Source organism: Oncorhynchus masou, chromosome 32 (genome assembly GCF_036934945.1).
Source record: "Oncorhynchus masou masou isolate Uvic2021 chromosome 32, UVic_Omas_1.1, whole genome shotgun sequence".
NCBI lineage: Eukaryota > Metazoa > Chordata > Actinopteri > Salmoniformes > Salmonidae > Oncorhynchus > Oncorhynchus masou.
In genome coordinates, this window is record NC_088243.1 from 24,884,271 (window position 1) to 24,911,087 (window position 26,817).

General features: G+C 41.1%; 1 protein-coding gene across 2 annotated transcripts in view; it reads right to left on the reverse strand.

Annotated features, from left to right (window-relative positions):
- LOC135525752 (gamma-aminobutyric acid receptor subunit beta-1-like) overlaps positions 1 to 26,817 on the reverse strand; it is a 55,810-nt gene that overhangs the window by 13,236 nt on the left and 15,757 nt on the right. For both annotated transcript variants that reach the window (XM_064953566.1, XM_064953567.1), the window contains exons 4-5: positions 16,354 to 16,574; positions 5,418 to 5,500 (exon numbers count right to left, since the gene is read on the reverse strand). In XM_064953566.1, coding sequence (XP_064809638.1) covers positions 5,418 to 5,500; positions 16,354 to 16,574 — 304 coding nt within the window. The remainder of the gene's footprint in view (positions 1 to 5,417; positions 5,501 to 16,353; positions 16,575 to 26,817) is intronic.

Here is a 26,817-nt window from a genome sequence, read left to right on the forward strand (position 1 = left end):
ATTTAACTAGGCAAGTCAAAAACAAATTCTTATTGACAATGATGGCCTAGGAACAGTGGGTTAACTGCCTTGTTCAGAACGACAGATTTTTACCTTGTCAGCTCGGGGATTTGATCTTGAAACCTTTCGGTTACTAGTCCAACGCTCTAACCACTAGGCTACCTGCCACCAAGAATGCCAAGAAGGTGGTGAAGGTGCAAAGTGCACTTTTTGGTTACTACATGATTCCATGTGCGCTACTTCATAGTTTATGTCTTCACTATTATTCTACAACGTAGAAAATAGTAAAAATTAAGAAAATCCCTTAAATGAGTAGGTGTCCAAAATTTTGACTGGTATATATATATTTAAATTCTTTATTATTTTCCCATAACCCTACCACCTCTCCCCTAATTGGAATAAACCAATGGACAACAATACTTAGGCTTCTACTTACAGCTTATATATATATATATATATATATATATATACAGTTTACAGACACAGTACATTTTGTGTGTGTGTGTGTGTGTGTCTCATCGCTACAACTCCCGTACGGGCTCGGGAGAGACGAAGGTTGAAACTCATGCGTCCTCCGATATCCAACCAAGCCGCACTGCTTCTTAACACAGCGCGCATCCAACCCGGAAGCCAGCCCCACCAATGTGTTGGAGGAAACACTGTGCACCTGGCAAACGTGGTTAGCATGCACTGCGCCCGGCCCACCACAGGAGTCGCTGGTGCGCGATGAAACAAGGACCTCCCGGTCGCGGCCGGTTACGACAGAGCCTGGGCGCGAACCCAGAGTCTCTGGTGGCACAGCTGGCGCTCCAGTACAGCGCCCTTAACCACTGTTTGTTTTTAGTCCCAGCCTTTAGCTACCCTCAACCCCTCCAATACATCTCTGAAGACCTTGGAGTTTTGATTTATAGCTGCCATATATTTTTCCACTGTCATGTTTCACAAAATATCTGAATCTTCCTATTCTCATAGCTTCTACAAATTGCATCTAAAAAAGTCACATTTTTGCTAAGAGTATTATTATACTATTGATCAATTGACTAGGACTTTTCAATTCACCCAGCAGTGCTATTTGCAGAGTTAGCACCAGGTAAATGTTGCAATATTTCAGACATTCCTGAATCTGCGACCAAAACAAGCTAAATATGGGCAGTACCAAAACAAGTGATCTAATGATTGTCACTTTGCAAAATATTCTGCAGAGATTGTTATATCCCCTATATACAGTGCATTCAGAAAGTATTCAGACCCCTTCCCTTTATCCACATTTTGTTACGTTACAGCCTTAATCTAAAAAGTATTCAATTTATTTTTCCCCCTCATAAATCTACACATAATGACAAAGCAAAGATTTTTTTTATGTTTGCAAATTTATACAACATACAAAACAGAAATACCTTATTTACATAAGTATTCAGACCCTTTGCTATGAGACTTGAAATTGAGCTCAGGTGCATCCTGTTTCCATTGATCATTCTTGAGATGTTTCTACAACTTGATTGGAGTCCACCTGTGGTAAACCTCTATATAATGTCCCACAGTTGACAGTGCATGTCAGAGCAAAAACCAAGCAATGAGGTCAAAGGAATTGTCTGTAAACCTCAGAGACAAGATTTTGTTGAGGCATAGATCTGGGGAAGGGTATTAAAAACAGTTCTGCAGCATTGATGGTCCCCAACACAGTGAATTCCATCATTCTTAAATGGAAGAAGTTTGGAACCACCAAGACTCTTCCTAGAGCTGGCCGCCCGGCCAAACTGAGCAATATGGGGAGAAGGGCCATGGTCAGGGAGGTGACCAAGAACCCGATGGTCACTCTGACAGAGCTCCAGAGTTCCGTCTCTGCAGCACTCCACCAATCAGGCCTTTATGGTAGAGTGGTCAGACGGAAGCCACTCCTCAGTAAAAGGCACATGACAGCCCGCTTGGAGTTTGCCAAAAGGCAGGTAAAGGACTATCAGACCATAAGAAACAAGTTTCTTCTTTCTGATGAAACCAAGATTGAACTGTTTGGCCTATATACCAAGTGTCATGTCTGGAAGAAACCTGGCACCATCCCTACTGTCAGGCATGGTGGTGGCAGCATCATGCTGTGGAGATGTTTTTCAGTGGCAGGGACTGGGAGACTAGCCAGGATCGAGGGAAAGATGAATGAAGCACAGAGAGATCCTTGATGGAAACCTGCTCCAGAGTGCTCAGGACCTCAGATTGGGGCAAAGTTTCACCTTCCATCAGGACAAAGACCCGAAGCCCACAGCCAAGACAACACAGGAGTGGCTTCGGGACAAGTCTCTGAATGCCCTTGAGTGGCCCAGACAGAGCCTGGACTTGAACCCGATCGAACACCTCTAGAGAGACATGAAAATAGCTGTGCAGCGATGCTCCCCATCCAACCTGACAGAGGATCTGCAGAGAAGAATGGAAGAAACTTCCCAAATACAGGTGTGCCAAGTTTGTAGCATCACACCCAAGAAGACACAAGGCTGTAATTGTTGCCAAAGGTGCTTCAACAAAGTACTGGGTAAAGCTTCTGAAGAATTATGTAAATGTAATATTTTAGTGTTATGTTTAATAAAGTAGCAACAATTTCTAAAAACCTGTTTTTGCTTCGTCAGTATGGGGTATGGTGTGTACAATTTTAGAATAAGGCTGTAATTTAACAACATTTGCAAAAAGTTATAGGGTCTGAATACTTTACAAATGCACTGTATATAACATTCTATTGGTTGCAAGACTTTTGTATCATCATTTAAATAGAAATACTCTTAAGATTTGAATCTGGCATCAATTTGACTATCAGGTCATAAACCATGTTCCATGGAATAGGTACTTTCAAAATCTCCTCCCAACCTGTATTTTTTATTTATCTGTTATTTTACCAGGTAAGTTTACTGAGAACACGTTCTCATTTACAGCAACGACCTGGGGAATAGTTACAGCGGAGAGGAGGGGGATGAATGAGCCAATCGTAAATTGTGGATTATTAAGTGACCGTGATGGTTTGAGGGCCAGATTGGGAATTTAGCCAGGACACTGGGGTTAACACCCCTACGATAAGTGCCATGGGATCTTTAATGAACTCAGAGTCAGGACACCCATTTAACATCCCATCCAAAAGGACAGCACACTACACAGTGTCCCCAATCGCTGCACCTGGGGAATTGGGAATTTTTTTAGACCAGAGTGCCTCCTATTGGCCCTCCAACATCACTTCAAGCAGCATCTGGTCTCCCATCCAGGGACTGACCAGGACCAACCCTGCTTAGCTTCAGAAGCAAGCCAGCAGTGGTATGTAGGGTGGTATGCTGCTGGCAAATGTATGGTGCATCTGTAATTTTTTGTCCTTAAATGAAACTGGTATACTTTTTTTTTTTTTGTCCATCACAATTTTCTTTAGCCAATTTTGGTCTTTAATGCAGGGCCGACAGACAAGTGCCTTACCTTCTCCCTTTCCACATACTTCCTCCATTTTTGTGTTAATGTTTCAATCAGTTGGTTGTAATTTTGGATAGAGCAGACGTTTCCATAATTTTTGTTAACTGCATGTGTGACATAACTCCCCCAGTCCTATTTATGATATAATTTACAAAATGTATATAAAAAACATTTATCAAAAACTATATTTGAGTTTAACCATAATATTTGTTCTGTCTTTTCAGGTGGATTAAACTGAAATTGGAACCAGCTTTCTATGGCTTGTTTTAGAAATAGCGATATTTGAGATTTTCATTTTCAAATAACTAAAAGTTAGAGGTTGTATTCTGAATGAAGGGAAAAAGGCCATTCTTGAACACAGGTGAGCCATTCTTACTCATCTGCTAGAGAACCAGTTCAAATGTATGTATAGTTTGTGTATGACTGAAGCCTTTAGTGAGAGGTCCAATGTTTTAATATTTAATTATTTCTGCCCTCCAAATTAATATTCATCATATAAATAGGCCAGGTTAATTTTGTCTGGCTTGCAGTCTTGATTGTTGCAAAAATTATTATTGCGCCTAGGTAACTATCTCATAATTAAGACCAATGATATGATAGAGGGTTTGAGTAAGGTGTTGTCAAAATGATTATATACATCAACCCGGTCAATCCATGAATCCAGCAGCTCCACAGGGCCTTATAGTGATTGCTATAACCTTGTCATAATGACCAAAGCTAAGCATCCATGTCTGTTGCACTGATTTAACAATCCATGCAGGTAGCATGCATTATTCAACTGAAACACTCCGGCCAAGTTTGATTTAACAAAAAATGCCAGTTTGCATAGTTGACATAAAGTGCTGTTTGTTTTCCTGCTTCATGTCATGTCCTCAATTGGCAAGATATTTTGCCATGATTTGGAAAATAGTTATCCCTTAAATGAGGTACATAGACCTGTTTAACAGAATAATGTGTGAAAATATACCGACTTGAGAGAAAGTTGTCACGAGATGTGTAGATTAATTAAAACAGAGCGAGAAGAATGTTATAATTGAAGGATGTAGCTAGTGCCGGTTTCAGTGACCCAGATTATGTTTATTCCTGAATTAAAAAGCATGCTCAATTGAAAATCTCCATTGAAAGTGCCTTTTAGTCCATGAATAGGCTCAATCTTGGTCAGGGAAACTGGTCCTTAGGATTTATTCAAAAGCACCCATAGTCATGTAGACCTTTGATTTATGTATAGGCACAAGCTTTCAAAAACATGCCCAGTAATCAGTGCCGCCTCTGCCTATACGCAGACTACGCATTGTGTGTTGAGCCCAGCGGCCGCTAGGGGGACTCGACTCCAAAAAATATACAAAATATATATATTTGAAATGTTTTGGGGAACTCAGTCAGAGTCTCAACTTACTGAAGAGTAGAATACATACGGTGCAACTTCCCAATACATTCAAAACTTGGTTGTGCATCAGCAATTTTCACTTGTTATTGTCAATCACTGACACCCACTCAATTAGCCCATGTCAGCCATTTTTTGTAGATTGCTTGGTATGGTAGTCTAGCCAGCTATCGAAACATTGTAGTAATCATCACCAAATTACTGACCAGTGCTCGCAGGGCATGCGCCCAGGAACCCTGACCTCCAGGGGGCTCCCATTGATATCTCTCTCAGATACTCATTTTGTGATGGGGTGGAGAGAACATGAGTTTTTTATTTTATTATTTTAAAAAATTTTAAAGCAAATTTCCTGCAATTCTACACATTTTGGCATGAATGACTTATGCCATGTCCACATGTATAGAATTGCAGGAAATTATTCGCTGCCAAGGGGGGTGACACTAAAATGTTTTGCCTGCGAGGTGGGAGGGGCCCACCAAACAAATCTAGCTTAAGGCCCCCAAAAGGCTAGGGGTGGCTCTGCCAGTAGTGATAAATAGCCCACATGAAGCTGAGATAAGTCTCTACACTACAGTGATTTTACACTGATGTCACTCACAGCTCTCGATCTCCAGGGTGCAGTTCTGCTCATCCAGTGGGTATCTACGCAAGTCCATCATGCAAGCTGCAGTAGTGGTGATCCTGAGAGAGAGAGAGAGAGAGAGAGAGAGAGAGAGAGAGAGAGAGAGAGAGAGAGAGAGAGAGAGAGAGAGAGAAGAGTGAGGGGGTGGGTATGTCGAGAGAGAATCTCTACCTTCCCCCACCCCTCTCTCTCTATCATTTGCATATACTGTATCTAGCACAGAAATGTGAAATATACCCCCACATCCGATAGGACTACTATCTCATTAGCCCTTACCATAATGTACAGATGTAGGATCTTAATTTGATCACCCTGTTTGTCGTCATTAGACTTGCAATGCAGGAAACTCGAAAACTTGTAGTGTATTTGATGTTAAAGGATTCTAAAGTTTGCAATTTCCACTTTATTTTCATTGCGCAAAATGTATTAATCCCTACAAAAAAGTGAATTAATTATAATCCACATAATAACTCACAATTCCTGTTGTTGCAGGATTATTTTCCTGCTGTAACAAACTAGTTCAAATTAAGATGTGTCTTTATAAGCGCAGGGCATATAGTATACAATATGTGTGAAGACATCATAAATCAGGAGTAGTATGTTATGGTCAGGATCACTTGAGAAACAAGAGTTAAATATGAGACCTACGTAAAATGTTTCTTTGGGGGCCGAGGTGTATTACATTTCATAAAATGTCATGTAAACCCTTCCAGGTGCAGTGAAAAAGGTTGACCTAATAACAGAGAGAAATGAAAAACGCATCCATCTCGCACACATTGACTCAGGAAGCACCGAAAGTACATACTGTACTCAGCGTTCTGTCGCACAAATCTCTCCATGGTTTCATTGGAAATTGAACTCTTTTTCACTCCCATAATTGCCTTCATACTGCGCCCTCCCTATTTAAAATGCTCTGTTACATCTTAATTACCACTACGATTAATTAAGAATGAACACCGGCGGACTCTAAAATCTGTGACTTCTTCACTTTTAGGTGTCATTTGAAAGAGCACACTTCAATTTGACGATTGCGGATTGCATTTGAGTGCTTTTATTCTTGTAGTATTGATTAAACCAAAAATGTTCGCAAACAGTGAAGTAAGTGGCTGTGCTTATGTATTCATGATGTTTATTTGGTCTCTGACAGAAAAGGGTCAAGGTTGTGACCACATTTTATTACAAGCTGCTTGCCGAGGGGTTGGCTGGCCCTTGGGGGGGGGGGGGAGTCACATCCCTTGTGGAGTTCTCAATGTTCACAAACCACATACAATGAGAATAGGTCAATTTCATAGATTTTTATGTAAACCGCTTATGTTGAGTAAAGGATTACTTTAGATAGTGTGCTGGTGTCACTGTTCACAGGTAACATTAAACGTTCAGAAGTCCATTTGTTTATACAACATATGCACTTTACTGTTCTGTCTCAGGAGACCTGAGACAGAAAAAGAGCGTGCAGACACACACACACACTCATACAGTGAGACTGCCGATATATGAGTAGTAGCCAGCAATGAATTCACCTAACCCAACCTGAGCCCCCTAGCTGTTTGAGACATTTCCATTGATCCTCTGCTGTTCCCCCATTACTCTCTAGCTTCTCCTGCCGCAAAATGTCAAACATCGCTGAGCGCCTAAAACTCACTCAAGCTGCCACTTGCTCATTTTGGGTGAAGAACCTATTGCCAAAACCTGGAAAGAATAGTAGTACATGCTACATTTTGAATCCTCCCCTAGCCCCTACTACCTACGCTGATCTGAAAGTATTGGATAGTTATTGCCTATTAGAGGGCAAGGCTGAGCTATAACCATGCAGTTCAGTATACCAATCCAATCCTTTCAGATCCAGATGTAGTGCCAAGGGGCTAGAGGCTAGGAATCGATTTGGAATGTAGCATTAGAACCATGCACAGGTAAAGGGCATCCCAAAGTCCAGTGGCTGGCTGCAGTGCATTAGTTCTGGTCTTCGTCCAATCCAAGAGCCCTGGCCTGTAAAAGCTAATCTCACTGGCCCATAGCCACTTTCCTCACCAAGTGATAGCAAGTGTCCAGTGGGACCAATATCTGTCAATTTCAGCTGCAACGATGTTGTGAACTAAAAAGCTCTGGGCATAATTTATCTTACACTGCAGCTGAAAATTCTGTGACTGTGGACCATGTCTCGGACACACCAAATGCATTAGGGAAGTCTGGATGAATTATAAAGCAGCTGCAGAGATGGGCTAAAAATAGAGCACCGTAGGGGCGTCAGTAAGGGTGTACCCTACCGTCCAGCAGAGAGCTCGCTATAAGCGCCAAACCCACTCCCAATTACCCTGGTGTTTAACATCCCCTCCACAGCAGATCAATACAGATCAAACACACATCAGGAACAGGGGTGGGCTTTGCATCCGTGATGGTAATGAGCGTCATGATTGATACGTGATAGATGTTACAGGCGTGACTGACTGCAGCATTAGTATTGGATTGTGTTTTCTGAGATGGCGAATGCAGCTGGCGAGAGTAATGCATTGTTAATGTGAGAGGAATAATTACTGATATTGGAGAAGTGATGCTATTGAAATGTCTGCAGTTCTACTAGTATAGTGATTTAACCAGGATAGTCCACTCAGTAACAATTGATACTGTTTTCCAGGGGAAGATGAAGGTAAGACATGCTCAACTCTATTGTCTTACTGTGTTTGTTTTTTTACTGAATGTGTGCTAGCTAGAGCGCTGATCTGTTAAATAACCTGTCAAATTAGACTGAGCATAAAGCTTTTCGTTACATGACCGCTATACTTCATGAAATGTTAAATCACACACACACACTCTTTTCCTTCACATGCTGAAGCACCGGGAGAAGAAGTGTCAGTGCTGCCTAAAAATGAGTAATTACCAGATATGAACGTGATGCTAGATTGATTAAAGGTTGAACTAAAAAATACGTTGCAATATTCAATCAATCTTCATTGAGCATAACTAATAGGCCTACTGTTTGATAGCGTGTTTGATAGCAGTGACCATTCAGACCATATGCATATGGGTGGATACTATAAACACGTGAAGGTAACAGCAGACATGTGTACACTACAGTAACTGGTGAGGTCATTACAGTCAGCCTAAATATAGCTGGCTCACTGTAGACAGCAGGCAGCAGCACACTGGCTGAATAAGTTTGTTAGTCTGCGGGGAATAATAATTCTGCAGCATTCCAATGTGAAGAGGTCTCACTGCTCAATGTGAAACTGTGAGAATTGTGTGAGAGAAGCAAAGGAGAAAAGTTGTCATAATGACATGAAAGTTATTTCTGGGTGCGCTTGTGAGGGAGGCGGGGATAGAAGAAGGGAGGAAGACAACGAGGCAGAGTGGTATTCACATTATACAGAGAAAGACATGAGAGCAGGGGAAACACTGGCACTGACAGATAGCCACATGAATTACATGCTCATGGTTAGTGCTCTGTTAGTGCAATCTAGTATGACGGTGCTTAAGACATTGCCGTGGTTCAGGACGTTAATAACTTAGTAATGTTGTTTTCTGGGTATTTTTGTACATTTTATAGGTCTTATTGTCCTCAGTACTACCCAATTATTTTACTTTCAATCTGTTCTTTTTAAAATGTTCCATTTGTTATGTGGCTAATTCCTAAAGAGGATGCTCCTCTCGTGGTCATGCCATAGACTTATAGGGGTTTCGGCTGGGCACTTGAGGGGTGGCAGTATTGAAAACAGGTTTATGGGAGAGTCCCGGGTTTTTACCTGGACCACACGGATAGGCGGTTGAAGAAGTGTTTTAGGATGCTAAAGGAGCGTTACAGGTACAGGGGTGGTATGATAGTATCAGTGACAACACCTCCTTCTGGGATGGGGGAAGGCTTTCACGGGAGGGATATTGGAAGACAATTGGAGGTTTACTTAGAATCAGTTGCAGCTGCAGTATGTTTAGCAGTGCACATATTTTATGGTAGAGGTACATGGGTAGATGTCAGACATTGATTCTGGTAGTGTTGGTAAGTATGGATAAATTCTAGGTGTCTAGCAGCTTGATCATCATGGTCATTTGTGGTAGTACGTTTACAGGCATATCGTATGGTAAGTATTGAAACATTATGCCATTATGGTAAGTGGTGAAATAAGTATAGCTAGTTATAATTGTAATGACTTAGGAGATAATAAGAAAAGGACGATCAGTCTAACTGGCTAAAAGAGAAGGTTATAATATCTATTGTTTACAGGAAACTCACTCTACAATTACAGATGAGGTTGTATGGAAAAAGGACTGGGAGGGGGAAATATATTTATGTCATGGTCAAAGAAACTCAAAAGGGGTGATGATATTAATAAATAACAATTTTGATCCGAATGTGCAAACTGTCCAAACAGATCCGAAAGGAAGGTGGATCATTTTAAATATGCTATAGGACAATAAACACATTTGGCTAATTCATCTATATGGTCCAAATAATAATGATCTATACTTCTTCAAAATGATATATACTGATATAATGATATATATAATCTATCGAGCTCAAAAGCAACCAATTACTCTATTATTATGACAGGAGATTATAATACAGTTTAAGTACCTCAATGGATCGTAAAGGAAGTCACGCTACAAACTATCACCCTCGTGCAATTAAGGAAATTACGAATATTATGGACACATTAGAACTAGTGGATATATGGAAGCTTAAAAATCCAGACTCAGGGAGATATACATGGAGGAGGCTTAATCAAGCTAGTCGTCTTGATTACTTTCTTGTATCCTTCACGCTGGCACCAAAAGTAAGAAAAGCTTTGATAGGGGACAGAATGCAGTCGAGCCATCAAATACTGTATTTGGCATCCGCATTTATAACTGACTTTTGCATGCATAACATAGACAGCAGATCCCCTTATTGTATGGGACACTATTAAAATGTGCCTTAAGAGGTCATGCAATTCAATATTCATCTTTAAAAAATATATATTTGGGCCAAAAGAGTTCATATTAACAAAGGAAATAGAAGAAATAACAATACAGATGGATAGCAATAAAAACTGTACCATAAAGGCACAGATTAAGTTAGAGGGAGAAAAAAAAATGTAGGAACTTATTCGGGAACAATCAAGTATAATGTATTACAAAAATAAACCGAGTTGAATGGAAAATGGTGAAAAATGAACCAAATTATTTTAGAATTTTTAACATAGAAATGCTACCAAAAAGTATTTACAGAAACTTGTTACAGATGACGGAGTCATCCATGATTCACCAAATTATATGAAAGAGAAAGCAAAAGTACTTTAAGCATATGTTCTATTTTCAGTCACCTCCATTTCCACAAGCTAAAGTTAACTGTAAGGAATTTGTTCCTAATAATAGAGTAAAATGAACACCTGTACAGAAAGACTTGTATTGCAATGTATTGATGCAATTAAAGCCTTTAGGCCAGGGAAAACTCCAGGGCTAGATGGCATAGCAGTTAAGGTATATGAAACCTTTTTTGATCTATTCAAAGATTCAGTATTAGCGCATTTAACCATTCCTATAAAAATGGTAAACTATCAGGTGCTCAGCGAGGTTTGATTTCACTATTACTGAACCAGGACCCAGGTGGTAAGTATAAATATCCAGTCTAAAAAAAACTTTAGGCCCCCTACACTTCAGTGTTGTGATGCAAAAATACTTGCAAAATGCATAGAATTAATCGCATAGAAATAGTCCAATTCACACACTTATCAAGAGAACTTCCCTGGTCATCTCTACTACCCCTGATCTGGCGGACTCACTAAACACAAATGCTTTGTGGGAGTGTGCCCCTGGCTATATACGTCAATAAAAAATAAAATGGTTGCTTAATTTAAGGAATTAGAAATGGTTTATAAATTTTACTTTTGATACTTAAGTACATAGCAATTCCATTTTCGTTTGATACTGAAGTATATTTAAAATCAAATACTTAAAAAAAAATGCTATTTAAATCTTTTACTTTTACTCAAGTAGTATTTTACTGGGTGACATTCCCTTTTACTTGAGTAATTTTTTTATTAAGGTATCTTTACTAAGTATGACAATTGAGTACTTTTCCTCCACTGAGTTTACCAATAAAATGGTCTGAAGGTGAAGTGGACATACTCGGTATTCATATCCCTAAAGAAATAAAGGAACTTACTACAACAAATTTGAACCGAAAGTTATCAAAAACAGCTAAGGTCTCGCTACCATGGAAAGGTAAATTCCTGTCTTATTTGTAGAAAAATCACCCTGATTAGTTATTTTGTCAAAACCCAGTTTACCTATTTACTTATGGCCCTGCCTACGCCGAACAATTTGTCTTTTAAATTATTTAACTTTATTGGGAATGGCAAGCCAGACAAAACATGATTATCTCTATAACGAATATGAGTTTGGGGGGCTAAAATGATTAAATATTAAAGCATTAAACCTCTCACTAAAGCCATAATACAAACATTATACTTACACCCGAACTGGTTCTCCAGTAGATTAGTAAGAATGGCTCATCCCTTGTTCAAAAATGTCATTTTTCCACTTTATCCAGATTATATCCTCTCACTTTTTTTTTTTAAATGTAACATTTATTTAACTAGGTATTTCAGTTAATTGAAAATGGAACCTTTGTCAAAATATCTCCCTTTCTAAAACAAGCCACACAAAGCTGGTTTCATCTTCCAGAAAAGACAACAAATATTACAACAAATAATATGGTTAAATTCAAATATACTAATTGAATAAAAATGGGAAAAAACTATGTGAAAAAATAATAATAATTATCTTTGCTGATGATATCACAGATGCATATAACAAACATTTTTGGAAATGTTTGCTCTATCTAAAATAACAACCAACTGAATGCAGTATTACCACAAACAATGGAGGAGGCAAGTGGTAGGTGGAGAAGGTAGGGAACTTGTTTGTTTGCCCATTATTAAAGACGAAATTGTAGATTTGTATTTTTTCATAAATAAAAAAACATCAGTTTTACTAGAGGACCAAAATGTTGATCGCGGCACCATACAGGTTGCAAAATATTTGGGATGAGATCTTCGATGTGACGATTCCGTGGCACATGGTTTATAAACTGATATGCAAAAGAACGTATTCAGACCCCTTGACTTTTTCCACATTTTGTTACGTTACAGCCTTATTCTAAAATTGATTAAATCTTCCCCCCCACACCCACATTAATCTAAACACAATACCCCATAATGTCAAAGCAAAAACTTTGTTGAAAATGTTGCAAATGTATTACAAAATAACAAACTGAAATATCACATTTACATAAGTCTTCAGACCCTTTACTCAGTTTGTTGTTGAAGCACCTTTGGCAGCAATTACAGTCTATAGTCTTCTTGGGTATGATGCTACAAGCTTGGCACACCTGTATTTGGGGAGTTCTCTGCAGATCATTTCAATCTCTGTCAGGTTGGATGGGGAGCATCGCTCCACAGCTATTTTCAGGTCTCTCCAGAGATGTTTGATAGGATTTAAGTCCGGGCTCCGGTTGGGCCACTCAAGGACATTCAGAGAATTGTCTTGGCTGTGTGCTTAGGGTCGTTGTCCTGTTGGAAGGTGAACCTTCACCCCAGTCTGAGGTCCTGAGCGCTCTAGAGCAGGTTTTCATCAAGGATCTCTCTGTACTTTTCTCCATCCTGACTAGTCTCCCAGTCCCTGCTACAGAAAAACATCCCCATAGCATGATGCTGCCACCAACATGCTTCACCATAGGGATGGTGCCAAGTTTCCTCCAGACATGACGCTTGGCATTCAGGCCAAAGAGTTCAATCTTGGTTTCATCAGACCAGAGAATCTTGTTTAGGTGCCTTTTGGCAAACTCCAAGTAGGATGTCATGTGCCTTTTTACTGAGAAGTGGCTTCTGTCTAATCACTCTACCATAAATGCTTGATTGGTGGAGTGCTGCAGATATGGTTGTCCTTCTGGAAGGTTCTCCCATCTCCACAGAGGAACTCTGGAGCTCTGTCAGAGTGACCATCGGATTCTTGGTCACCTCCCTGACCAAGGCCCTTCTCCCCATATTGCTCAGTTTGGCCAGGCTGCCATCTCTAGGAAGAGTCTTGATGGTTCCAAACTTCTTCCATTTAAGGATGATGGAGGCTACTGTGTTCTTGGGGATCTTCAATACTGTAGAAATTTTGTGGTACTCTTCCCCAGATCTGTGCCTTGACACAATCCTGTCTCTGAGCTCTACGGACAATTCCTTCGACCTCAATTCCCTCGACCTCATGTTGTTTTTTCATAAATGTGCAAAAATGTCTAAAAAAACAGTATTCGTTTTTTGCTTTGTCAGTATTGTGTGTAGATTGATTTGGAAATTAATTTATTTGATCAATTTTAGAATAAGGCTGTAATGTAAGAGTGTGGGAAAAGTCAAGGGGTCTGAATACTTTCCAAATACACTGTACGTATAACGTATCCTAGGAAATGACAGCGCCATAACAAAGATATATTGTTTATTGTTAACAAACAAATTATTATGGCAGTGGTCAGGGACATGGGGAGAACTATGATGCTGAAGCATTATTAGTTACTGTAACTCTAAACTGGTACCAACACGGGATCTACACTTCAGTACAGTACCACTGGATAACTGCATGCACTGGGCAACATTTACCTCTTAGAGAAACAAAAGAGATGAGAGGCGAGCGGAGCAGGTTTTCCTGGTAGTGCTCCTGGGGAGAGCAGCGTATGGTTGAGGCAGACTGGAGCTGCCGGCGCCAGCAGGGTGAATCACCTGATCCTCCTGAGAGGCATGGCTATCGCTAATGAATGTCTCCACAGGCCTGTGCCAGCCAGTACCCAGGCCACTGCTGCTCAAGCAACAGGCAGACCACTCAAACCATGCTAACGTGGTTTTCTACAGTAGGCTAGCTTGAAATGTCAATCAATAGGGTTTGTTAAAGGTACACAAGGCAATAAGACGTCATCATGCACAGAAGGGCTACTTCCTGCTTACAGACGTCAATAACAACAGAATACAAATCTGCCAAGACTATCAGTATGTGGGCATGCCCAAACTGGGAAGAGCCAATAGTGGCAATCTGTCCTGCTGTGTAGGATGATGTCATGTTGATCAGTCTACCTTTAAATGTGCTCTTCACAGGACTAAGGAAGGCTTAAGGTGAGTTGAGTGTTTGCCTAAAGACGGGGATGGTGTGTATTGAATTTGAATTCAGTCCATTCATGGAGTGAATTGGAATTCGACATGTAAACAAAGCAGTTGCATAAACATTGCTTTGGTAGGTTTGAATCCGGTCCTAAATGTTACCTTGATAATCATGTTTTTATTGTCATACATGTTCATGCCAGTAAACAATCAAGAGCATGCTGTTCAGCCATCTAATACATATTACCAAATCCTTTAGCGACAACTGAAACAAGAACAAATTATCTTAAATTTGCCTTGCCACCAAATGATACTACAGACCTATACACCAAAAATAACCCCTCAGATGTATTATGGGCACAGCCAATATGTATGTTGCCTAAACTAATGCTTAATCAAATGACACATCAAAGACCTTTTTTTCCACCACCATACTAGGTTAACTCCACGCACGACTCCCCCTCAGCCCTAATTAACTGAACAAGTCACATGGAGTTGAAGAAAACACTGCAGCTCCCTCACAAAGATCTGAACCACACAAACTGCCCTCATCTAGACGTCGAGTGCAGTCACAGAAACTCATGCTAACGTAGCTCATGGGCTTGATTGCCTTGTTGTCATTAGCTTCTGCCGTGATGTAACCTACCCCGGAGACCCGAAGACAGATGTTGGCGCCAGATGTTAGCTTTCAGAGCTAATGGCTAGATCAGACTTAACACTGTCCTTTTTGTGATGGGCCAATCTCGCTGTCAACACGGGTTTGATTCCAGTTGATGGTCACATTGGTTCCGTGACTCAGATCATACCCCCTAGTGTCTTTTCAGCAGATGAGGTCAATCTGAGTCAGATTATTGTGGTGATGTAATCTTGCCTGAATTTTTGAGACAGATGTTATCTCCCAGAACTACCAGCTAGCCTTTAACTAAGTCAGTTAACTTGCTATAGCAGAGGGTGACTAACTTCTGTCCTCAAAGGCCTCAGTGTCCACTGGTTTTCCTTTCTCCCTCACACTTAATTGATCAATTAATGTCAGTGATTGGGTAGAGCAGGACTACTTTAATCCAACCCTGATGGTCCTGGGTACTGCTGGATAACGAAAACAAAACAACACAAATGTCTTCCCAAACAAACTACACCTTTTGGCTTGAACAAACCCCCTCAAAAGAGCACGTTTGACGGAATCCACATTCAGCGCCGGCATGATTACAAGAAATGCCCCCCGACTGAAGTAATAAACATGTATTGGATCTTCTCTACCAACCATACAGTTCTGCCTCGTAGCTCCAAAAAAGTATATCTAACTAGAAAAACTGTCAAGTCATCATTCCCCCCCACCAAAGCGCTGAATCCCTCTGATCTCCACAGCATTATTGACAGTGGCTGCCCTTCAATTCCCTTCGTTAGCTTGGCGCGGCTGGCTTCAGCACGGCTCAGCCCTGCAGAGGCGAGGAGGGGAGCATGTAGAGTACGAGGCTACACTGCTGCTGTGCTCTGGACTGCAGGGGAGCACGGCTCCATAAATAATTCACCACCTGGGTCTTCCTCTCACGCTCCAGAGGCAGAGGAGAAAGTGCAACGGCTGTTTGAGAGGGCTTTGAGGAATGGAGGGTTTCCTTGCCCATGTTTCTGCAGTAGAGTTGCAGCACCCACACATTAAGAGATGTTGTGTAGGAGCTATGGTTGCATGTATTTCAACCAGCCACCAGTCACACACAGACACAAAGACAAAGACACACACACAAACCTCAAACAAAAACACTGACATAGGAGCCCAAGAACACATAACGTTGATGCACACACACACTCACCTGAGGCCGTAGAGCACAGTTCCGTCAGGATGAAGTCGGATCATTCTGTTCTTCACTGTGACTCCGTGCACAAAGGACTTCTTATCGTTGATGAAGTAGGTGTCAGGGACCCAGAGTGAGTCTGCCACCCTATTGTCCAGTGTCAGGTTGAGGGGAATCCCTGTGTAGGACAAGCGCTTGTCCCTCCAGGACTGCTGGAAGTACATAGTGATGGTGTAATCCTAGGGGGGTGGAAGATGAAGAAGAGGAAAGGGTGGGATGATTAGGCCCACTTTAGGAAAGTACATGGTGTATAGTGTTTATGGGAGGGATTAGCGCTCTCTTGTTGGAGTGTTCACAGTGTGCCTGTTGGCTGTGGCACTGTGTGTGGGTGTGTACAGTTCATTTGTGAAGTATTCAGACCCCTTAATTTTTTCCCACATTTTGTTACAGCCTTATTTTATTTTAACATTTATTAATTTGTTTGTTTTTTCCCTCAATATACACACACAACATCCCTTAATGTCAAAGCAAAAACAAGCAACTTTGGCAGCGATTAAATCGAGACTTCTTGGGTATGACGCTACAAGCTTGGCACACCTGTATTTGGAGAGTTTCTCCCATTCTTCACTTCAGATCCTCTCAAGCATCTCTCTGTACATTGCTCCGTTCATCTTTCCCACAATCCTGACAAGTCTCTCAGTCCCTGCCTCTGAAAACATCCCCCACAGCATGATGCTGACACCACCATGCTTCACCGTAGGGATGGTGCCAGGTTTCCTCCAGACGACGCTTGGCATTCAGGTCAAAGAGGTCAAATCTTGGTTTCATCAGACCAGAGAATCTTGTTTTTCATGGTCTGAGAGTCTCGGTGCCATTTAGCTAACTCCAAGCGGGCTGTCATGTGCCTTTTACTGAGGAGTGGCTTCCGTATGGCCACTCTACCATAAAGGCCTTTTTGGTACAGTGCTGCAGCAATAGTAGAACTGGAAAGTTATACCATCTTCACAGAGGAACTCTGGAGCTCCCTGACCAACCTCCCTGACCAATGCCTTTCTCCCCGGATTGCTCAATTTGACGGGAAGTGGTTCCAAACTTATTCCATTTAGAAATGAGGCCACTGTGTTCAATGTTGCAGACATTTTTTGGTACCCTTCCCCAGATCTGTGCTCGACACAATCCTGTCTCGGAGCTCTAAGACAATTCCCTTGACCTCATGGCTTGGTTTTTGCTCTGACATGCACGGTCATCTGTGGGACCTTATATAGACAGATGTGTGCCTTTCCAAATCATGTCCAATCAATTGAATTTAGCACAGATGGACTCCAATAAAGTTGTAAAAACATCTCAAGGATGAGCAATGGAAACAGGATGCACCTGAGCTCAATTTCTAGTCTCATAGCAAAAGGTCTGACTACTTATGTAGTTATGTACTTATGCTTTATTTTTTGTACATTTGCAACAATTTCTAAAAATATGTTTTTGCTTTGTTATTGTGGATATTGTGTGTAGATTGATGAGAAAAAATCTAACTATTAAATCCATTTTAAAATAAGGCTGTAACATAATAAAATGTGGAAAAAGTCAAGGGCTCTGAACACTTTCTGAATGTACTGTATGTCCTTTGTGTGTTGTCTGGTTGGTTTGTCTCTGTGTATGACTCCCTGGATGAGTGTATGACTAAATGTATATGTGTGAGTGTGTTACCAATGCTCCAGACTGAGTCTCTGCTGTCAGTCGGGGTTGCACTGCAGTCTCCCACACAGCGTGCACCTTCTTTTTAAAAATGGTAACCACAGACTGCAATAAGGCAACATACTGCTGAGGTGGATTCTGTTGTGTAACGTCAGTTCTTATTAAGCGCAGCAAACAGTCGACTCTCATTCGCTCCACTTGGCTCCTCTGCTCCTTGGAGAGGCTGAGCAGCTACAGTCCTCTACTTCCATCACCTGCCCCACTGTCACTCCTGTCAAGCCCTCCGTCCAGTCCTGCCCTCAAACTCTCCCCTTTCTCTCTACCTTGCATCAGCACCCCAAACGTCAATCTTAACATTTGCCTCTTTTACCTGTTTACTCTGTTCTGTTGTTCTCTTGGGTTTACAGTTATACTTATAATAGCTACATGCACGCGCATACTGAGATTAATGCCGTTATGAGCTATTGTTGTGACTATCAATGGCTAAGTTTGAACGTTCAGTCGGGTTTCAAGCTAGTTTAGATAAGTCATTGGGAAGTTACTGATGAGAGAGAAGAAGGATGATGTGTCAATAAACCTGGACGTGCAACATGAAGGGCTAACATTTTGGCTCTGCCATAACACACTGTCCGATATCAGAGGGTATCTTCCCTTGCATATCGAGTGGTGTGTATCACAGTGCAAGAGAGTGAGAGGAGGGTGGGGAATAACAATAACAGAGCTGATCATTAGACGACAGAGACGGTTGCCAAGGTCCTCAAGATCACTCAAGGTTGTTGAGAAAGAGACGTGCCAGCAAACCAGCTAAATGAGAAAGACCTTAACTGTGTTTGTTGTAATTTGGTACTGCGTTGATATCGAAAATGGTGTGCCAGGTTTACCCAGCACTTGCACCAGTGTGAAATTCCAGAGGGAGTAACAAATAAAGAGAAGACAAAAAGTAAAACATACTGTGGGAAAGAAATGAGAACTAACATGAGACGGTACATTTTAATACCCATGTCTCATTTCGAAGTTCTTTGTTATATACAGTATACAATAAATGCCATTGCCTTTGAAGATAATAATAGTAAATGTTTAATCTGGCAGGATTGAATACGTTATCTAATGTTCAATTAGCTCTCTTTAGATTTTTTATCAAAGGTCAAGTGAGGTGTTCCCCAGGGCTCTTTTCTGGGCCCGTCTTAAATGTGGCTCTTTATGAGCCGCTGCTGTGGTTTGATCTTAGTGACAGCACTGCGGCATCTTTTCCCAATCTGAAGATTTGCTGTTGACGGGACAGCGGGAACAGGGCCAACCAAAAACAAATGATTAACAATGAATGGAGATCATTTATATCAGCCATCCAAAAAGCCTTGCAGGCATTTTGTAGAAACGCACTTCAAAATGCTTCACTTAACTGCTGGTAACATTCTTTGAGAGCTGGCAGGGCAGAGTTGCATCACTCGGGTTTCTATCAATCTAATCTGGGTTGCAAAGCTGCAGTTAAGATTCCACTCACAGCGTTCAAGCTTTCCAGTATTCGTTGCAGTTTGTGAAGATGCTTATACAGGCATTTCAGAACATGCTTCAGGGAAATAAACTTTCTGGGAAAAAAGCTTATTGGAGTTACATTTTCATATTTTATTATCTTATTAAATTATGAAGGAACAATTTGTTGGTTATTCATGGACAAACTAAATGTTTTACAATACGAACACACTAAATAATGTGTCTGCTTTAAAACATGCCTGCTGCTTGGGCTTAGACTGCACTAGTAATTAAAAGTAGTTTCTTCAGACAGTTGAAAGAGACAACCTGATGAATGCAATATGAGATTGATGTGTATGATCAGGGCCAAGAGATCTGTACCTGTCAACCCTCTTGTCAACCCTCCACCAGGTGTCAGATATAACTGCTTCTAGAATGCAGATGTTACAGTAATTACTATTACCCAGAATATGGAACCATCCTTCAATTGTGGGGGTCCTGATCATACACAGCAATCTCACATTGGATTCATATAACCATATAATAAATGAAATACAGGCTCTCTCACTCAAATGTGCATGATTAAAGGCCCAATGCTGCCGTTTTTACATCCGTATCAAATCATTTCTGGGTATCAATTAAGTACTTTACTGTAACAGGTTTCAATTAACATTGTCAAAAAGTAACAAAAATGGATTTTTAGCAAAAAACTACTTAGCAAGCAAGAATTTTGCTATGACTGTCTGGGAGTGGTTTGAGTGGGGAGGGGAAAACTAGCTGTTATTGAAAATCATTTTGGATCTCTTTGTTATTGGTCTATTAACTAACTTAAAGCCTGGTAATGTCACCAGACAAGCCGAAACTCCACCCTTGCAAAAACGGCTGATGGTCCTGTGCAGATTGTATTTTCTATGAGGAAATAACACTGATCACATTTTTAACATGTTTATAGTGTCAGTTTCATTAGCTGTTGTACAATAGGACACTTACACAGGTAAAACTGAATTTTGACTGCACTGGGCCTTTAAGATGTGAGCAAGAAATAAAAAAACATAACATAGTTGATTTGCAAATTAATTGCTGTATAGGAGAACCTGCAACCTGAATAAAAAAAACATGATAGATGTATAATACTCGCTCTATCATCATCATCATAACACAGGTTTGATTACATAAACCTGGAAAGTACAGCTACAAGCCTCTTACTGTACCTTACATGCAAACCAATAAATAACAGATAGGGGAATTAGAAATCCACAGGAACTGTTAGTGAGCAACATAAACCTGGGATGACATAACTTTAAGTGAGAACTGCTGCCTCATAAGGCTGGGAACAGAGAAACAGAGGAGAGAGGAGGGGGGAAGAGAGGAGGAGAGGAAGGGGGCGTTGCAGCTCTGTCCCTCATTGGGGATGAACACTTTCCTTGGAGCCTATTATTAGAAACAGCTGTTTCCCTCGACGCTCGCTTTCCCATCATCACTCTGGCACCTCAGCGTTTCCACAGCAGAAAGTCTTAAACGTGAGTGGAATACCGTTATGCATTTGAGAGCGCTAAAGCAGAGCGCCCGCTGCTGCACTGTAAACACACACTCTCACACACTCACACAGGAACAGGGGCAGGCGATGCCCTTGGCATGTTTCCTCTCACCCCCATTTCCTTTGTTGATGTATGATAGGCAGACCTTAAGTGAGTGCTCCTCTACTCCTCTCCATATTTCACCACACCGCGGACAACAACATGGGCTCTCTCCTACGCACGTCTGCACCACGCTATCCCCTCTGCAGTGTGCTTCTTCGTGACCTAATTCCTCCCAATCCATGCCCATCTACGGGTGCAGACATCACAGGATAGAGGGATGGGAAGAGAGGGTGGGAGGAGAGGGGTAGAGATGGTGGCGCAGTCCTCCCTCCCAGCCTAGTTACTGTCAAAACTTCTGCGGCTTTTGGCAATCATGATGAAAAAAAGTTGCTGGCAACTGGATCTGCAGATATTCATCGGATGAATGGTGTTCATTGCATGAGAGCAGACTTGCTTCAGATTTAGCTGGGCGTCATTGCAGTGTTCACTCATGCGTGCATGCATGGACGCACACACAAGTAAGCGAACCAACACACAAACACAAAAGTACCAAATTCCACTATGGTGTGCAGCGCCCTCAAAAGACTACAAACATCTGCATCTATTCATCTATTCTTCTCTATCAATAGTATACTCTCCTGATCGTTCCCAGTGTCTTGTGTGGAAATGTTGCATAGGACAATTCCTGCTGTAGTTTGGTAACGATTTGCTGTCTAACTGTCCCATTGTTGAGCTCTTGCATATGATGTATTTAACTGACATAAGACGATTCTGAGGTAGGAATTCCTCCATCTTGGCTGACACTATCCAAACGGGGTTGGATCCCTGACAAAGGTCTCTGCAGCTTCTTCTGCTGTCGGACGTGCCAATGAAGAAAAGTCAAGGACACAACTCAAGACTCATCTTTCAATCAAATTCGAAAATCCCACCAAACGGTTCTCACAAGTCAGAGGAATCTCCAATCTGCTTAGTGTAACAGAAAAATGTCAGCACTGGTTGCAGTTAAAAACCTGTATAATGTTCTGTGTTATTATGTTTCAAGGACGTCCAAGACTAAGGGCTCTATTCAATCTGATCCGCTTTAGCCGACATCAGTATAGCTGTTGTTTTGGCGGTGTCAGAGGTGGAACTGCATTTGAGCTTTCAAGTCTACAAGCTTCTGCCGTTTACCTAAAGTGCACATTGCCACTGGCTGCACGGCGTCACATTAAGATAAACTCCATGCAGCCTTGTTTACAAGTTCGAACACTGGAATGTGAGATGTAATCTACACCTTGATTAGGCTGATAGAAATCCTCATTTTTTTGTTCAATGATTTTCAATTTTGAGCATCATTACTTCTATATAGCCTACACCGCCAAAACATCAGCTATTCAGATGTCGGCTATTGCCAGGTTAGTGCTTGATCTGATTGAATCTAGACCTTATTTTCATACATTTACTGTCAATGAGTTATTGATCAAGATTTTAGTAATGTCTATGTCCTTTTGAGACATGAGTGCAACTTGGGTACACAGCATAACTAAGAACTTGTCAGATTGTCACCATGTGTTACTGCAGGCGACTGACTACATTGCTGTTTGAGTGGACTGAAGCCTGTGTTATAAGTCCTTGGATAAGACTGTCTGTACTAGAATGTAAGACAGGCATGGCAAGGAATTGATATGTATGCATACCAGAGACGGTGTCAAATTAATTGCAATTTCAATTAATTGACTAAATAAAGTCTATTGGAACTCAAATTAATTACACCCCCCACCACCACCCACCCAAGCCCCACCTCTTCCTGTCCCCTAGACCAATAACCATACCCTCCTCTAGTCCCGTGTCTCCCCTTGTTTCCATGCCAACACCTCTGCATGAAGTCATACACGTCAGAAAGTGACAATTCAATAAAACTATCATGGAGATTCTCTTGGTGGTGAATAGAGCAGAAAGGCGTTTCTCAGACTCTTCCTCTCGTGACTTTCTATCTTCTAGATATCCTGAGAGGCTTGGGTCAGGGAAGAACGATTCCATTTAGCATTAACCCTGAGTGCCCTCTGTCGCGCCGCCTCCTATTTTATCCCACGCTCCTACTGACTGAGCAGTGCCTGTGATGTTCCTTATAGGAAATGCCTCTTGACATCTAATCAGATGGGGAACCATTAACTTCCAGTCTAATGGGTCTTACTCTGGTATGGAATTACACTAGAACGTGGTCAGGTCTAGCTGTTAAAAGGCTCAGTGTGTACTCTATGTGTGATGAAATCCTAGCTCTCACTCTTATTCAGAAAATGGATCCATGGAATGCTAAATCTATAATTTTCTCACTAGCTACCAAACACAAGTGCTTTCTAACATGCATTAGTTGACTAAAAAGGCTTACAAATAAGCAGCAAGATGCCCTCAAAGTTCCTTCACATTAATATTCAGTGAATTCTTAAGCCACTTCTGCAGAACAAGATGGTGAACAGAATGCACTCATACTGCTTTATAAAAAGGCCCAGTGTTCTGTACTACAGATAAACAGCATCAGCACTGTATGGTACTGTATCAGTACAGTGCAGTACAGACAGAACCGAAGGGACAGATTAGATAAAACGCAGCATTCACCCATCTGCTCTGCTTCAGGCTCACCAAGGGGTTAAATAAAATTAAGTTACTTGCTTTAAATTAATCTCAGAGCTCTTAGCGCAAGAATGTCTCAACTCATCTCTTCACCTGCATTATTTCCAGGACTTAATGGTGAGAAAGCACAAAGAAAGAGTGCAGTTCCACTGCAGCAGTCTGCCTCGCACTGGGAAATGTCACCTATTACTGTGAATACGTATCAATGAGCCCCAACTTTAATGTGTCAAATGACAAAAAGATGGAGAAACAGACTCTCTGACAACATTTTTGTGTTGTCGTCATCTCAGCCTATAGTGCTGGTGACGCCCTACTCCCTCACTGTTTTCATAGAGATCAAATCTATGGAGTACAAGGACCTAATCAGACACCCCATGACACTCTCATACTGTGGTTACTGCAGTAATATACAGTAAATGGTGTACCAGAGAAAAGAGGTCGACCGATTATGATTTTTCAACGCCGATACCGATAATTGGAGGACCAAAAAAGACGATACTGATTAAAATCGGACATTTTTTTTTTTTTTGTAATAATGACAATTACAACAATACTGAATGAACACTTATTTTAACTTAATATAATACATCAATAAAATCAATTTAGCCTCAAATAAATAATGAAACATGCTCAATTTGGTTTAAATAAGGCAAAAAGTGTAACGGTTTTCTTTAGGTGAAAGAGTCGGACCAAAATGCGGCGTGGCTATTTAGATTCATGTTTTAATGAAACAAGGAACACGAATCAAATACAAAAACAACAAACGTAACACAAAAACCGAAACAGCCTATACTGGTGCAAACTAACACAGGAACAGGAACAATCACCCACGACACACTCAAAGAATATGGCTGCCTAAATATGGTTCCCAATCAGAGACAACGATAAACACCTGCCTCTGATTGAGAACCACTTCAGACAGCCATAGATTCACCTAGAACACACCACTAAGCCACAATCCCAATACCTACGAAAAGCCCCAAGACAAAACACACCACATACCAAAACCCATGTCACACCCTGGCCTGACAAAATAAAGTAAACACAAAATACTAAGACCAGGGCGTGACAAAAACAAAGTGTTGGAGAAAATAGTAAAAGTGCAATATGTGCTATGTATGAAAGCTTACGTTTCAGTTCCTTGCTCAGAACATGAGATATATGAAAGCTGGTGGTTCCTTTTAACATGAGTCTTCAATATTCCCAGGTAAGAGGTTTTAGGTTGTAGTTATAGGAATAATAGGACTATTTCCCTCTATACCATTTGTATTTCATTAACATTTGACTATTGGATGTTCTTATAGGCACTTTAGTGTTGCCAGTGTAACAGTATAGCTTCTGTCCCTCTCCTCGCTCCTCCCTCCCTGGGCTCGAACCAGCAACACAACGACAACAGCCACCATCGAAGCAGTGTTACCAGTGCAGAGCAAGGGGAACAACTACTAGAAGGCTCAGAGCGAGTGACGTTTGAAACGCTATTAGCGGGTGCTAACTAGCTAGCTATTTCACTTCGGTTACACCAGCTTTATCTCGGGAGTTGATAGGCTTGAAGTCATAAACAGCGCAATGCTTGACGCACAACGAAGAGCTGCTGGCAAAACGCACAAAAGTGCTGTTTGAATGAATGTTTACGTGCCTGCTTCTGCCTACCACCGCTCAGTCAGATACTTAGATACTTGTATGCTCAGTCAGATTATATGTAACGCAGGACACGCTAGATAATATCTAGTAATATCATCAACCATGTGTAGTTAACTAGTGACTATGATTGATCATTTTTTATAAGATAAGTTTAATGCTAACTAGCAACTTACCTTGGCTTACTGCATTCGCGTAACAGGCTCCTTGTGGAGTGCAACGAGAGAGGCAGGTGGTTATTGCGTTGGACTAGTTAACTGTAAGGTTGGATCGCCCGAGCTGACAAGGTGAAAATCTGTCGTTCTGCCCCTGAACAAGGCAGTTAACCCACTGTTCCTAGGCCGTCATTGAATAAGAATGTGTTCTCAACTGACTTGCCTAGTTAAATAAAAGGTATAAAAAAATAAAATTAAAAAAATAATAATTTAAATCGCCGCCCAAAAATACAGATTTCCGATTGTTATGAAAGCTGGAAATCGGCCCTAATTAATCGGTCGACCTCTACCAGAGACTATAGGAAAATCACCATAGGATCAATCTATTGAAGTAAATTTGGGGGGCAGTTGGACTCAAACCTCTGCACCCACACTGTGCAGTGCCTTGGTTTCTCTATTCCAGGGGGGAAATAAAACTGTCAATCAAATCCAGGTGGGCTCCTGCGTCCTCAGTGCTTGGACCCCTGATCATGGCACAGCATGGGCAACAGATTTTTTAAATATTTTTTTTAAACTCTTTTTTTTTTTAAACTGTTTATTAAGTTTTACACACACACACACACACACACACACACACACACACACACACACACACACACACACACACACACACACACACAGCAATATAAATAATATACTCAACTAGAAAAAAAAAATACAAATAAAAAAATAGCTTGAAAGATACTATACTTAAGACGAGTTAAACACAACAGGCAGAAGGCTACAAAGGTTAAAGGGCAATCTATAGTACAGGGACAGAGCAAACACCTCACCATTGTTCCTGTAAACAGTCAAGGGATAAGGGTGGAGAAATGCAACCACTCACAGACAGTCATGGCCACAGGCCGACCATCCACTGGACCAAAAATAAAGTTTACAATGCTTTAAAATAAATTAAAAAAAATAGAATGATTATTCATGTAGGCATGAACAAAATGTAAAAATAACTGGGAAAAACAAGCTAACACTTCAGTCTCTGCCCGGGCAAGATGAACAAGGCATCCGCAGGTCACAAAATCAATAAGCACATGGACTTTAATGCCCCCCCAGCAAAAACAGAGAGAAGCTCCTCCAACCCTTAAGTCACAGGGGGGTCAAATACAGACTTATTTTAGTTGTAATTGGAATGCTATCAGAGGATGGACTGTTTAAAGTAAGACCGGAATGGAGCCCAAGCCTCATTAAACAGTTTGGGTTTCCCACGTGAATTTAATTTAATTTTTTCTAGTTTCAGAGAGCACAACACATCTCTAACCCAATATTTATAAGATGGGGGA